General features: G+C 28.2%; 2 protein-coding genes across 10 annotated transcripts; one reads left to right on the forward strand and one right to left on the reverse strand.

Annotated features, from left to right (window-relative positions):
- Nucleotides 1-67: 67 nt before the first annotated feature.
- Nucleotides 68-12,770, forward strand: Cpsf6 (cleavage and polyadenylation specificity factor subunit 6). 8 transcript variants are annotated; one of them, XM_035869091.2, is made up of 12 exons: nucleotides 71-232; nucleotides 3,487-3,644; nucleotides 4,330-4,554; nucleotides 4,683-4,910; nucleotides 4,998-5,480; nucleotides 6,363-6,489; nucleotides 6,694-6,807; nucleotides 7,280-7,572; nucleotides 7,648-7,945; nucleotides 8,108-8,372; nucleotides 11,196-11,276; nucleotides 12,212-12,746. In XM_035869091.2, exons 2-12 carry the CDS (start codon nucleotides 3,588-3,590, stop codon nucleotides 12,378-12,380), a joined length of 2,340 nt encoding a protein of 779 aa, XP_035724984.1. In that variant the 5' UTR covers nucleotides 71-232; nucleotides 3,487-3,587; the 3' UTR covers nucleotides 12,381-12,746. The 8 variants fall into 8 exon arrangements, with proteins under 8 accessions (XP_085520126.1, XP_035724984.1, XP_035724990.1 ...); XM_035869093.2 differs by having other exon boundaries at nucleotides 75-232; nucleotides 7,292-7,572; nucleotides 12,212-12,742; XM_035869092.2 differs by lacking the exon at nucleotides 71-232 and adding an exon at nucleotides 3,232-3,348.
- Nucleotides 361-3,497, reverse strand: car (vacuolar protein sorting-associated protein 33A). Of its 2 annotated transcripts, none has more exons than XM_085664001.1 (8): nucleotides 2,743-3,497; nucleotides 2,468-2,664; nucleotides 1,942-2,393; nucleotides 1,691-1,811; nucleotides 1,473-1,633; nucleotides 858-1,403; nucleotides 668-790; nucleotides 361-585 (listed from the first exon to the last, which is right to left on the reverse strand). In XM_085664001.1, exons 1-8 carry the CDS (start codon nucleotides 2,845-2,847, stop codon nucleotides 497-499), a joined length of 1,794 nt encoding a protein of 597 aa, XP_085520127.1. In that variant the 5' UTR covers nucleotides 2,848-3,497; the 3' UTR covers nucleotides 361-496. The 2 variants fall into 2 exon arrangements, with proteins under 2 accessions (XP_085520127.1, XP_035724992.1); XM_035869099.2 differs by having other exon boundaries at nucleotides 362-585; nucleotides 1,909-2,393.
- Nucleotides 12,771-16,273: the final 3,503 nt, after the last annotated feature.

Raw genomic sequence — 16,273 nt, forward strand, 5'->3', positions numbered from 1 at the left:
AGACTTTGTAACTAAATGGTACTTGGATCGCCGGTAAATGCGAAACGTCTCTTTTTTTTTTTTTTTTGTAACTCCTGTCTTCTTTTCTTCTTATATTAGTACCCCCTACCGTTACCGAATTCAAATTCGTTACTCGTTTTTGGAAACATTCAACGATCGTACCCGCGAAATGTTCATAAGTTATTCCATCTTTCCTGTCGATGATTATAAAATACGCTCGTCGGCCTAATTGGTTCGTAACAATTTTATATTATTTAACGTTTAATCATAAATCAATGAAGCTTTTTTTTTTTTTTTGGGTTGTAGAAAATAATGAAATTGAAATTTTTGTTATTTTTCTTATTAGAAGTTCATATATTTAATTTTACTGTTCAGCTTTTATACCTGTGCTTTAATTAAAATTATAAATAGAATATACGTATGTATATATTATATATATATGACACATTTGTTTTGGGATAAGATATATAGAAATATTTATTTGTCATTTATTAAATCAATTGTTTTCCATGTTTTCCATTAATGACGATAGGAATGTATTACCATTTATTAGCTTTGTTGTCCCCACGATAAATTCGACATTTACTAAAAGAAAGTTATTTCATATATATTCTTTTTTTTTTTTTCTTCATTATCTATCGATTCTAATCATTAATATTATACTTACGATCCTCTTGTTGAGATAAAAATCTTAAAGCTGATATCTCTGCAAATGTGCATCCTCCGATAAAAAATACTAAAACTAATTTTGGAGGATCTGAGTTTGAATCTTCGCTAGTAATAGAATTTCCTATAAAAAGGTTAATTATTATGTTTTAAATATCATATTTTTCTTCAAAGTGATAAAAGATTCATACTTCTTCCTGTAAATGCTAAATTGTATGAAACATTGGTTACGGTAGGTCCTGGTAATAAACCCATTACGTCGTTTAATCCTTGCCAACCATTTGGTTGAATTAATTGTTCCGCCAACCTAATACTAAGAGGTGCATATATAGAATGAACGTAACTAATATCTTTGGGTGTTATTTCGCTTTCATCTTCTACTGTAAGACGTAATGCTTTTCTCAATACAGTATATTGACGTATGGATTGCTGTGCTTTCAACAAACCAGCTTTTTCTAAATTTAAAAGCGTTGGTAAATGTTGATATCCATAAGTTTGTATTATTTCTCTTTTATAATAATCTAATAATTTTGGTTTTAAACCAGAATTTGTCAATGATTGTATACAAAGAAGGCGAAGCACTTTAAGCAATGGTTGTTGTTGTGCTATTAAATCTTCTATATATGAATTGGGTTTGTCTGTATCGATACAATTTAAAAGTTCTTGTTCGACTTGTAAAGATTCTAAAAAGCTGTTGGAGTCAGTGACTTCCTTTATCATCTCTGCTATCGTTGTATCTATTGAAAAAATCTATGTTATTTCTAAGAATATTTAAAACTTTTAACACATCATTTTGAATAACTTACGCCTTGCTAAAGATTGTTTTGTTGCCAACATATGTGGTAGTTTAGCAACAAATTGTTTTATTTCTTGAACACTTTTATCCCCATGTCGTTCATCAAATTGTGAAGAAATAACTTTAGCTTTTTTACTAAGGACCGGACCTACTCCATTGAAATTTTTATCTCTGCAAATCGTAAAAATATAAATGCTATCGCAAAGAATAGAAAAAATTTATATTTACCTAATTTCAGTAAATAATTCTTCTCCAGAGTTAAGTATAATTTGTTCTTTCTCATTGAGAGACATTACAGTTGGAGAATCATTAGAATCATGAAATTTTCTGGCAGGCAACTGTACAGTATCTGAAATTGATTCATTTGATATTGGATTATACATATACAGAATTTTTATAAATAAAATTATAACGAAGAAAAAAGTAATTTCTAATAAATACTTTACTGTATTTTATGCCAAATATCTCATCTATTAAACCTTCATAAGTTAATTGAGTGACTAAGGGTGATAATAAATCCACAGATCTATCTAGTAATAATAAATGTTCTATAGGTGTTGGTTGTAATACATTCATTTTACTATCTTCTTCTTCTCGATTTAATCTTTCCAATAATTCACATACTTTAGCGGCAGCAGGTCCTCTACCTGTAACCTTTGAAATCTTTCCATATAATCTTTGTAGACCTTGAATAGCTTGGGCTACTTCATATAAACAAGTAGGATCATTTTCTAAATAAAATTCTTTGAATGAATCATTAAGTTCCATAGAAAGAAGATCGCTATCAAATGGAAATATATCACATTTAAATTCTTCTATTAATGTAAAGCTGCCAAAAACACCTCGATTTTGAAGTTTCTTTTGACATAACAGACTTTTCCTTGGTACAAAAAGTAAATGAAATTCTTTACGAGGTCTTTTATCCTCTTCTCTGTTAAAGTATATACATATTATAATACAGATATTGTTAAAATTATTGATGAAATAATTTTATATAACGCATACCCATGTACATTCTCAGCTATTAAATCCATCAAAGCTAATTGGGGTCTAGTGATAAATATAATATTTGCAATATTGGAAGGTATAGATAATGTTCCTCCACATAATGGATATATTTTGACAACATCATGTTCCTCTAACAGATTATATTTTGCAACAAGTCCAATTGGACCGCCAAGTGATTGATCCCAAATAATTGCCTATTAAAGTAGAATTATATGTAGGATAAAAAAAAAAAAAAGAAAAAAAAATTTAATATCCGTACAATCAGTTATTACCTTTGTACCATCGCATTGTTCAAGAAAATGTAACAATTGTTTTCTTGCTTGTTCTTGTATAAGAGCAACATTTAATCTTCCACTTGATAAATGTGTCAAAGACATTACAAATATATTTAATACCTATTGTATATTATTAAGTAGGTAGAATTATTAATATCCATTCATTTCTATTGTTTTGACAGCTTGGTATTAGATAGAATCAGATTTATGGCTATACACAATTCATTGGCAATCTGAGAAAACATAAAGTTTAGCTCATACTTGCTCACTCTTATTCATTTTTTGATCACAAAATTGTGGACCAATTTTGTTAGTTTGTTTTCGTTTCTTCTTCTTTATTGGTCGATGCCAAATGAGATCGATAAAATGTAAAATTTAAAAAGGATTAAAGTGATTCGTTGACGTTCGGGACAAGGGCCATTTTGAGAACGACATCTGGTAACTGAAAATTTGAAATTCACGATATCGAGCTATTTCAAGTTGACTAATAACTGTGTTGATAACTGTGCCTATAGGGAATTCTTATTTCTAACACGATAGCAAAGTATGCACCTCTAATAACCCTGTTTTTTTATTATTATTATAGATTATTCTTACGAGAAGGTATCACAAGTTTTGACTTTATTTCTATTTATAGGAATTTAGTATCGATTAAGAATTTTAATTAACGCGCGTTATAATACAACCACGTTTTAATTTTTTCCTGCCAATGAAAATGTGTGTGTTAACTTGTGTTTTTAGACCGCCTTTTACACGTATAAGAGGGCGTTCGAGTACTAACCTCTGAATCGAGGAAGGAAATTGATGGGCTTGGTGCTGCAGTTAGCGTCGGTGTGCGTAAAATGGCGGACGGTGACATTGATTTGTACGCCGATGATCTCGAGCAAGATTTCGCGCAGGTAATTCGATCTTATCTTTGATAATAATACAGAGTTGAATATTATTCGTAATTATTAAGAGCGAGAATATTTTAAAAAATCAATAGCCGATAGTGATAAAAATACGCGTTAGTATATCGGAGTGTTCGGCGTCATGGAGGAGCGATGTTAACGATCGCTCGATGAACTCTGCGAAGCCCTTATGCCCGTAATACCAGTATTATCGTGATCTGCTTTTGTGTGAAAGCAATCGGAATACGCGAAAACTTTTTTCTAAGCTACGTTTCATAAATAGTGCGTTTTGTGTATACGCGTAAAAAAACTTCGGACCTAGCACAAATACGAGTAATAGAGGTTTCCAGCAGGAAAATCAAAATGGTGTTAGCGGTAAGGCAAAAATGTCGTAGTATTATTTCCACTTCGATTATCAAATTTTAGTTGTATGGAGCACTGCATTTGCACTGCATGTGAAATCTAAATCTATAATGAAAATTTTATCTCATTGAGAAAAGAAAATATTTTAAAAGCGTGTACCATTACATGTGAATAAATTTCTATTAAATTTATCAACTCTAAGTTTGCATTAAAGCAAGTATTTGGTGGCTGCCAGAGCATATGCTTTATTACGTGGTAAATTATAACACAGATTGTCATTAATATTTTCATTGTTATTTAACAATATATTTTCTCTTTGAATATGCTTTAGGACGAATTTGCTGGCGATGGTGTGGATTTGTACGACGATGTAATCGCAGCCCCAGCAGGCGGTAATGGTGGTGTTTCCAGTGGGAATACTGGGGATGGAGGAGGTGATACTACATCTACAAATGAGGAAACTAATGGGAATGCACCTTATCATCAGCTTGGGAACAACATCCAACCTAATCAAATAGGAAGACGTCATCAACTATACATTGGGAATTTAACTTGGGTATATAACAATATATATTTTATTTATCTATTTTTGTTTTGATTTGTTTAAATTTAAAATATACTTTGCATTTAAATATATATTTATAAAATTAGATTATGAAAGCTATGTTTCTATTATTTTCACAGTGGACAAGTGATCAAGACATAACTGATGCAGTCCAAAGTATTGGTGTATCTGATTTTGTTGAAGTAAAATTCTTTGAAAATAGGGCAAATGGACAATCTAAAGGTTTCTGTGTAATTTCTCTGGGCTCAGAACAAAGCATGAGAATCTGTATGGAAAGATTACCTAAAAAAGAATTACATGGCCAAAATCCAGTTGTAACATTTCCAACGAAACAAGCTTTAAATCAGGTAAATAAATGTTGTCTTAGATAAATAATATAAAAGTTAAGAAGTAAAATAAATAAAGTATAAGTAATAAACTTTTTGTATTACTAGTTCGAATCTCAATGCAAGACACGACCAGCACCTGCTCCCCAGCAAAGTCAGAGTCAGCGCCCTCATAATCCGCACCAACATCAGCCGCCTATGCCTCCTCATCAACAACATCCACAACATCCACAACATCCCCAACATTCTCAACAAAATCATGGTCCTAGAATGATGATGGGTCCTCCCCAAGGTGTTAGACCACAAAGAATGCCACCACCAGGTATGGGACCACCTGGACCTGGTGGACCTGGCCAACAAGGTCCACCTCGAATGCATGGACCGCCTATGGGTCCGGGTCCTGGACCACATCATCCTTTACCTGGACATCCTAATCAAGGCCCGCCTCCACCAGGATATCAGCAAGCACCATGGAATAGTCCTAGACCAAATGGTCCACCTGGACCACCAAGAGGTCCAAGTGGACCTGGTGGCCCGCCACAGCAAGGACCTCCAGGACCAGGACCTGGACAGCACAGACCACCAGGCATGGTATGTGATAGATATAAATAGCATGAAATGTAATAGACATTGTATAGTTTGTTAAGTACATATAAATTTAATAATATATTAAATGGAATTACATAAAAAGAGTTCTTGCCAACACGTTTTATATGGCTATATTACTTATGTATTTTTATCAATAGTTTCTTTGAAAAATGTTCAAGTCGAGCAAAATCTCGTATTGCATTACAATTTCTATATTTATTGAAATTTTTCTAAAAATCCTTTTCTTTATAAATGAAAAATCAAAACATATATAATAGATAACCAAATAAACTAAGATTCTGGAAAGTTGTAAGTTCTTTTAGATTTTTTTTTTTTTTCTTTATTTAGAAGTTGATATAGATTATATTGTTCAAAACCTTAATAATTATCATACAAGTTTGAATATTTTTTGTACTTACATGTTTTAGACTATAAACAGAGTTAATAAGAGACCTTTAAGAAGCCATTTACCATATATCATAAATAACTTATGAGATTCTGTTTTTTTTTTATCTCCATTAAAAAACAAAAGCAATTATAAAAAAAAACAACAATAAAATTCCTATATAATTAACAAAGTACAATCAGAGTATATGAAGGTTATTGCATGAAATTGGCACATAGTAAATAACTGGCTTTGATAATAAATTACTGAAATACAATTTTTAAGATTAACAACTTCTTTATCTTGATTATTACACTTCTATGAGAGTATATTAATAATATATATGTATTTATATATACTTTATATTCTTTGTTTCTGTATATATTATGAATATATAAAGTTATTTTTATCCTTTCAATAATTACCATTTATAAAAGTATAAATAAATACCATTTGAAAATGGATATATAAAGTAAAACTATTTCTTTGCTCTCATTCAGCAATTTCATGGTGGTCCACCTGGACCCCCTGGTCAGGGTCCTCCTCGTGGACCACCTGGACATCCTGGAGGACCTCCAGGTGACCCCAGGGGTGCTCAGCCTCGACCAGAATGGAATAGACCGCCAGGTTTGTAAATTATTAAGAGAAATCGCGTTACGATTAGACATTTGAAACATCTTGGATTTATATGCTTTTTTCTATTCGTGATATAAATATAGGTATTCTATAATTGCACATTTGTGTATTCCCAAGTTAGCATTATAATCTGTACAATAGTACACATATGTTTTTCCAAATATATATGCTGACAAGATTATTCAATGTGCATAGGAATGCATCATGGGCCTCAGGGACCACCAGGTTTCCCTCAACATCAACATATGCAAGGCCCACAACCTGGCCAAGGGCCACCACAGAGAGGACCTCCTCCAGGTTCTATGGGTGGTGAGAGTTTTGAAACGTTCATAAAATGTTATTAATGTCATTCCGTGTCAGTTGTTATAGTAGTGCATGATATTGAGGGAAATTCACTTTTAACATGTGCATAAAGATACAAGGTGTTTCAAATAACTATATTTGTATAACAAATAATTACAATTAAGTTTGTAACATTCATGTAATTTGTAAAAAATAACACATTAATATTAACACATTATTTATTTATTTTTTGAAATGAGATATTTTTATTATCTTTAATGTATTTATTTTTCTTTTTATTTCACAGAAAGCTAAATTAATTGCATGAATGTTTTAACAAGAATACAACTTAATATAATTTATAAAGAAAAAAATATTAGGCCCAAATAAATTAAAAAATATACTAAAAATATAGAAAGACGTATACATAAAAAAATCCCTAGTAGCGTATATAAAGTAATTATATATGCTGTTGCACCCTAAAGTCAATATTGATCAGGAATGTTACCAGGTCCAGGTGGTCCTCCTCCTGGACATGGTGGACCTCCTCAGGGACCACCTCAAGGACCTCCAGGAGGGCCGGCACCGCATGTGAATCCAGCATTTTTTCCACAAGGACCACCACATCAACATCCAGGACAACATCCCCCAGGACCTCCTGGTCCTCCTCATGGTCCACCTCATGGCCCGCCTCACGGACCACCTCATGGACCACCCCATGGGCAACCGCATGGTCCACCCCATGGACCACCGCATGTACCACCGCACGGCTATGGGCCACCTGCAGCACAGGTATAAGTTATATAAGAAAAAATATTTACTTGGAAAGCTTTAATCTTAATAAGTTTTATGTAAACGTATTTTTAGCCACCTTATGGTGCACCAGGACCTGATCATCGTCCTGAAGGTCCTCCTCCGCTTACAGATCAAGAATTTGAAGAAATAATGGGACGCAATAGAACAGTGTCCTCTTCCGCTATAGCCAGAGCAGTATCGGATGCTGCAGCAGGAGAATATGCAAGCGCCATTGAAACTTTAGTTACTGCAATTTCTTTAATAAAACAATCTAAAGTAGCTGCAGATGATAGATGCAAAATATTGATCAGTTCGCTTCAAGATACTCTGCGAGGTGTTGAAACAAAGAGTTATGGTTCTGCTCGCAGAGGTGAGTAATGCAATATTTTAGATTATCATCAAATTATAGCGAGGAACTGTGTAACATTGTTTTCTTCAATTATTTGAAATGTTACAATGTTAAAAATTTGTTTTTTTTTGTTTTTTGTTTTTTTTTTTATTTTTTTTTATTTTTTTTTTTATATATATATAGAACGTTCTCGTTCGCGAGACAGAGAACGTAGTCATAGAAGACGTCGTGAACGATCTAGAAGTCGTGATCGAGAATATAGAGAACGTAGCAGAGACAGAGATAGAGAACGTGATCGAGAACGTGATCGTGAAAGAGAAAGAGATCGTGATCGTGATAGGGAACGTTATTATAGTGAACCGTATCCCCGAGAAAGATCACGCAGCAGAGAGAGAGACCGTGATCGAGAGAGAGATCGGGAATACAGAGAAAGGAGCAGAGAAGAAAGGTAAGCGCAATTTTCAACAAATTATTTTTATCACACACTTTGTATTGTAATTAATTATAGCGTGTATATTTAAAATAACTTAGTTAAAAATTGGTCAACTCGCAAACCATCCCATATGGGGGTACATACAGTACAGCTCAAGTGTATAAACTCATGTGCAACATTACATAAGTCTTAAGCAACAAACCTAAGTATATGCTAATATTTGGAATAGTGATCATTCCAAAATTATTTAAGTGTTCTTGCTCTTCAGATTTAAAAAAAAAAGAAAAAAAAAAATGTTGACAATTCTAAAAATTACTTAGGAATACGTTATTAAACCCAAAAATAATTCAATATTGAAAAATTTCATGAAGATGCATTGTGAGTTATAATACATAAAAATCATAACTTATGATTAAATTCAATATAGTGGGTTTGATTACTTATTGAAAAAAAGTCAAGTTTTAATATTTAAAATCTTGAAAAGAAAATAATATCATGTGTCTATTATTTTATATACAACTAATGACACATATATAAAAAATCATCATAAGTTTTCTATAATAGATAATAAAATTTCTATGAGACATCAATACAAATGTGAAAGAGAAACTTGAAAGAAACTTAGCATTTAATTGTATAATATTATAAATATGTTAGTTTACACACAATGACTTTTTTATAAGTCAGTGTTAGTACTTTAAATGAATGATTTTCAGCATTTGTGAACTTCTCATTAATGTGTTTGTTGTTGAGTGTAAGAGTATTACATACTCGGATTATAATAGGATTGAAAATATTAAACATGATATTTAAAATATCCTAAAAACCCATCGCATATATATGTCAAATTCTGGCTGATTAATTAAGTTTTATATTTATTTATATTTTTTATTAGGAAGATAAAATTACATTATATAAATATACTTATTAAATTTTGACGCGTATTATTAAAAGTTGATTGTAAGATCAACAGCCTGAATTTGATAGTACAAAATATTTCTTTGGTTTATTGGCCAATTGATACTTGTCGAATCGATTTTCTTATTATGTACCTATGGTATATAAAATAAAACAGTATATACCTTAAATTATAATATAATTAGCATTAAGTTATTAAACAATAGATTATATAGATGACCAAATTAGGAATTAAACTTCTTTATTTTAATGTACAATTGTTTGAATCTTTTTAAAAACAGTTTGCGTTTGTAGGAAAAAGTTCATATTTTTTTCTACAGTATAAATTTTATTCAAATGTTGACAAGAGATAATTTAATATGAATAGGAATCGGAAAAATATTCCATATAATTTTGTATAGAAGCGGATTTTTATTTCTATTTTTAATGTGATTCCGCATTTATCGAGTGTCATTAAATATGTGAAATATTAGCACCATTGTAGCAAATAAATTTAACAATGCGGTGAAATAATATATACATTCATGGTAGTACTTCTTGGTAAGATATATTTTGATATAAATGTATAATCTCTCGATCTAGAGCGTGTATATATATATATACTTATTTGTCTATATATATATATATATATAGACAAATAAAAATTTAAATGCAATGAAAATTTCAAAGAAATATATGTTTATTATTTATCATTCTATGGTGAAGCCAAAATAATTATCTTCTTTAATGTTTTTTTGATTAATCGTTAAATATATGAATATATGAATATAGAAGATTTTATTATTTAAACAAAATCTAATAGATTTTATTTATTATATTTCTGATGAACATAAATTTACAAAAAGTTACAAAAACTTTAAAATATAATTGAATAATTTGATAGAAGAATATTTTATTTTTAAGAAAGCATTATTTTTATCTTTATTTTAGAAATGTGATAAAATGTATTAACACACATAGTCATTTTTAATTATTATTAAATAAAGATTTTATGTTAGCGTATGAGTAATAGTACTCGACTTTAAAAACTTGAAAAATATGTCAATTAATTATATTTATTTTTATGTCTTCTACATTTGTTAAAGAGTATTATCAAATAATTAGATATTTACTGCATCCTTATTTTTTATTTTAAAGAAAGATTTTTATATAAATTTAAAGTCTGATTATATTGGTAATACACCGATGATACATTTATTTTATTGAAATATCACAGAAAATGATTTATCTAACATGCATATATGTATTATGAATATGATGCTATGTCGTTCAAATGATATGAAATATTAGAATTAGTATTTTATATTAAAGTACTACCAAAAAATTATATAGATATAAATATAAATTTAAATCATTCTTTCATATACATTTCACTTTTTTTAAAATTTAACATCGACACTTAAATACAATCAACATAATGTACATATGCAGTTTAATTGCATTTTCAATGGTTATGCTATATTTTATCTAAAACAATTTTACTGCACATGCACCATACATACATGTATATTTATATATATATATATATTTATATATATATATATATTTATATATATATATATATATATATATATATATATGTTTATATATATATATATTTTTAAACATGTCACGTTCTTTTTTTAAAATATAATTTTTAAAAGAGATAATTAATTGTAAGATACAAATATAAGTTACATACAAATTGATTTAATATATGCATAATAAGAAAAGATGCGATAATTCTTTACATATATTTGTATATATATATATATATATTTTTACATAGGCTTCATTTATTTTGATTTTTATTTAAAAAATATTGAATATATATATATAACTAAAGTACAAATTTTACTTAATATATTTTCTCTTAACAAATTAGAAGCCTGGTAAATTAGTATTAAAAAATCATAACACAAAATATGCATTTTTCATTAGTACGACACGTCAGTCAGCCAGGCCAAGAGTAAAAGAAGAACCGCCAGAGGCGGCTCCTGTCTCGTCTTCCAAGGCGTCTAGGTAATCTCCTTTTTTTTTCTTAAAATGAATGCATGTAAATACAAGTCCCATGTATCACAAATACATATTGTCAGTAAACATGAAACTAAACGAATATAAAAAGCATATTAAAGCGATGCCATATTATAACTTGTAACTTACACATATTACCATTTAAAGAAATTAAAAACTATAATAAAAATATATCATGGCCTATAATTATTAAATAATAAGTTTGAAGTATACCTGCAACATGATAGCATGTTTAAGAGATTAAATGTACATTGCCATGTACAATTCTGTGCTCTTTATTATTTCCATTATATTTTGTTAATGGGTATGGTATACCTTTCCTATTTAATTACCAAATGTTATATATCAAACCAATAGATATATACAAGAAGAATATATTATTTATAATAAAGAAAATTTATTTTTTTTTTTACAAGTAATATTTGTTTTAGATTTTTCTTAAAAATGTATCGTTAAAGTGAAAACAACAATAGACAACAATGGATTAATTTTAACATATTCTCACAATAATTTCAGATAATCATTGAAAACATTTCTTTGCGCAAAATTATTTGACACTCCAATTTATTTTTCTTGTCAATATACAAATTGGAAATTTTATGTGTATATATTATATATTTTAATATATATATATATATATTTTTATTATAAGAAAATAAAAATAGAAAAAGTATAAATATGTAATATATATAAAAAAAAAAAAAAAAAGGAAAAAAGAAAGAAAAAAAAAAGAAAAAGCGTGCGATTAAAATTATCTCAGGAGGAAGTTGTTTGTTTTAAATATTTTTTTGTAAATTATCAGGGAATAAATGTAATTTATAATTTAAATAGTTATTGTTTGATAAAATAGCGATATACGAAGAGACGTAAGATATAGGGTTCAACATTAAAGTAAGATAATTTGGCTGACGTGTCCTGTGTAGGTATTATGACGATCGCTACAGGGAACGTGAACGAGACAGAGATCGAGAACGAGAATCAAGCCGAAGACCATCTGAACGAGAAAGAGAACCTGAACGTGAACGAGAACGGGAACGGGAAAGAGATCGTCGTGATGAAAGAGGAGACTCTTCGCATCGGTCAAGACATTAAACGGATTTGAAGAGAACAATATAGTGGAATGATAAGGATAACCCACAACATTGTGATCCTCAACGTAGTCTTGTTCGATTTCAAAAAAGAAAAGAAAAAAAGAAATTAATTAAAAGGAACTACCGCTTGTAATTACAATGGACATACATTGTCCAATCAAGATTCATAAAAGATGTTGACAATGTTTTTAGTAGGAAGATATATATGATATCTTTTTTGCATTCAACCTTATATAGTAAATACGATGATAATATGATTTATGCGGTAATTCGTGTGTTTATTATTTCAGTTAAAAAAAAAAAGAAAAAAAAAATAGAAAAAAAAAATAGAAAAAAGAAAAAAAAGCTCACATTATAAAGATTCAGTAGAATTATATTAATACACTTACGTTTCTTCTTCTTCTTCTTCTTTTACAAAATATGCATATTATAAAATGATATACGTAAATATAAACATTGTGTAATAGCATTATAATAAGTATAAGGAAATATTCACGTAGTTATAAAAAAAAAAAAAAAAAAAAAAAAAGAAAAAAGAAAAAAAAAAAGAAAAAAAAACATTAGATTTTTAATCAAGACGATGTGTCGGTGCTTAATTGATTGGTAGTATTCTAAAAATGAAATGGGGTATTTTCCATATAATTGATTGACGCTGAACCAGAAATGAGACAAAGATGAAGAAAAATATACCAATAAATGTTTAACACAAGTGCTGGCTCACAACTTTGGGAAGAAGGAAGACATCTTATGTGAATTCATCAATCTTCTGGGTACACCACGATGCAAGATTGTATCTTAATATAATACATATATACGCTTTCAAAAATATAACTACTCAATATGTCTACTTTATTCATCTGTACACGCAATATCCTAAAATTGTTATTTTTGTTTCTGTGGTTTTATAGAAGAAGATCCTTCATTCTATAATCTTAAAGCGCTCTAACCGCCTGTTATAATAAATAGTTTATGTTATTCTCTAAGGGAGATTGATTTTTATATTAACTATTGCCTTAATACGAATATATACAGCACACGTTATACATTATCTTACATATCTTGCAAAAAGAAACTTCAACTTTTTGGTAATAACGACAAGATATATATACCTTATATAATGATAATTGATTTTTTCCATTTTAAGAAAAATCAACTATATACTTTATTAGATATGTTACGCTGTTTAAGGCATTTTATGCACATATGTGTCGCAATATTTTAACTTTGTGAGAATTTATCTTATATTTCATATTATATAATGTGTTATTTTACACAAATTTGTATTAATATAAAATAAAATTTTCTTTTTTTTTTTTCCCACTATATATACATATATACATATATATACACGTATGTATATACTATATTTCTTTTTACTATTAATGAATGTAAGATTCTCACAAAGTATTAAGCGAGTGTAATTAATCCTGTAAACACACCAACCAACAGTATCCTGACCTTTTATGTTACAATTTAAAAAAGATATGTTAATGGATGCATGTCACACTTTCATTTATAGCCACTTATTGATGTGCTGTTCAGTATATAGTATATAGACTACGTATTTTTAAAATTAAGTAGAAATTCATGCATGAGGTACTGATAGTCTAATTGTCTAAACTATTTTAATTTATATAAAGGAAGAAATAATGAAAATTCTATTTATATTGTACTCAATTAGAAACTTGTTTGCGTGAAAGGCAATTTGGCTATGAGTATATGATTATCGAATGAAGACATATCAGTAGCTTTAAAGCTATCAAATTTAACAGACATTCTTCAGCAACAAAGGAGAAAAAAAACAAAAGAAAATTTTTGCCATGAGTTTCACTCATTATCAGTGCCTTTATTGACGAAATTGTTGGGAAAAAAGATAAAGCATTCTATAAAATGGACTTTAAATATTTAATAATGGACTACGAATATTTCACTTTTCTTTTTTATTAAATTAAATTTTCTTACTGTTTTTAATAAACAGTTTGTAGTATATTTAAAACAGAGAAATTATAATAATTTAATATTTAATATGTCAATCTAAGAAATGCTTAATTTTATACAACATATTGCTTAGATATGTAACACATTTTGGATAATTTTATTTTTCCAAGAAATTATATATGTTAATAATGATACACAATATAGTTGGGGCAAAATTTAAAATGTAGTATTATATGATAATGCAGACACATTTAACTTTTCAAATCTTGCAATTTCTAAAATCAAAGCAAGAATGTAATATCATTTCAATTAAATTGATATTAATATTTTTATTAAGAACGATAATATGATAAACTTATAATTTTCATTTTTTTTCTCTAAAAATGTTATATAAAATATCACATTTTTTAACGTTTGGTTTAAATACTGATTGTATTAGAAAACTCATATGTGTTATGTATTTATGATTTCTGCATATATACAAACATTATAAATATTGCAAGCTTTCAATTAACTTCTATGAAGTACGATCAATAATAAGTATATAATATTGTGCTGCACAAATTTGTTTATATTTCTGATTTTACCTAGTACTATTTGTCATGTAATATATCTAGAAGATGTATCTAAGTGTTCTCAATATTTCTCAATAGGTTTATATTTTTTTATCTTGCATAAATAGAATAAAAATATTTAGTGCATGGTAAAATCATTACGATGACTATAAGTACATGTATTCTATTTAATTATTAATGCAATTATTCAATTGTATGTCTCATTCTATGAATTGTATGAGAGATATATATTTATTACAATTATATTTATAAGTATATATTAATATGTGCGCTTGCAATATATAAAAGTAGTAAAAGTTTGAAAAAATTTTTTCTATATGAAAACGTCTTTAAAAGTTATTAATTACATAAACACATATGTTGGGCCATAGTAATGCACGTGTGATAACTTAGTCCAGACTAATGTATGAATAGAATTGTATAATATTACTTTGAAGGAATATTACATTATCGCCAACAAAACAATGAATTCACATACACAGAAAATTGCATATTATGCGCATTTTTCTTTTTTTTTTCAAAGTAGTAATTCTTTATTCAAATCATATTCATTCTTCACGTCTCTATATCTGTTTCTCTATATGTTTACCTTTTATATAATATGTGCATATTATGCTATTATTAAGATGTAACTACACAACTTTTCTCAGCTGCAATCATTATGCCATCATACAATGTCGCATTTTTTCGATTCTCTTTAAAGAATCTTTAATTTTTTTTGTATATATATATATATATATATATATATATATACATGCACATTTCTCATTAGATAAATTTAATAATTTTCCAGTGTAGTTTCACTGGACGATTGTATGTGGAGTTAAGGGTAAGTTACATATCAAAAGCAGCTCATAGTTTTAAATGCATTTAAGAATGACGTAGTGATAAAAAAAGTTAGAGTATATTACATTTTTATATTGTAAATTTAAGTATCATAATCGCTCTTCGTGTAAATGTATATATATATAATATATATATATATATCATAAACTTATCGATATATAATAATGATATAGTTTTTGTTTGTGGTCTGCCATTTGTTAATCGCTCTATATTTGTTTTATTTTACCGAAGTTACACATTAAAAATTTTTAATTAATTATATTTATTATCATAAGACAGACCACAATAAAGAACGACGATATTATAATTTATATTATTTGAAGGAAAATAACGATACACAGAATAATACGCACAAGTTATGCATGATATTATCATACTCTATATAACGGTAATTTAAATCTTCCCATTTCAATGGCAAACATATTTTTTTTTTGCATATAAAATGAATAAGCAATATTTTATTTTGTCATATTATAATGCAAAAAGGAATGGGATCTAAAATATCGTTCTCATTGTGAATATTTTTTTATCATGT

This window comes from Vespa mandarinia, chromosome 24 (genome assembly GCF_050613455.1).
Source record: "Vespa mandarinia isolate Hongniang chromosome 24, ASM5061345v1, whole genome shotgun sequence".
NCBI classification, from domain to species: domain Eukaryota; kingdom Metazoa; phylum Arthropoda; class Insecta; order Hymenoptera; family Vespidae; genus Vespa; species Vespa mandarinia.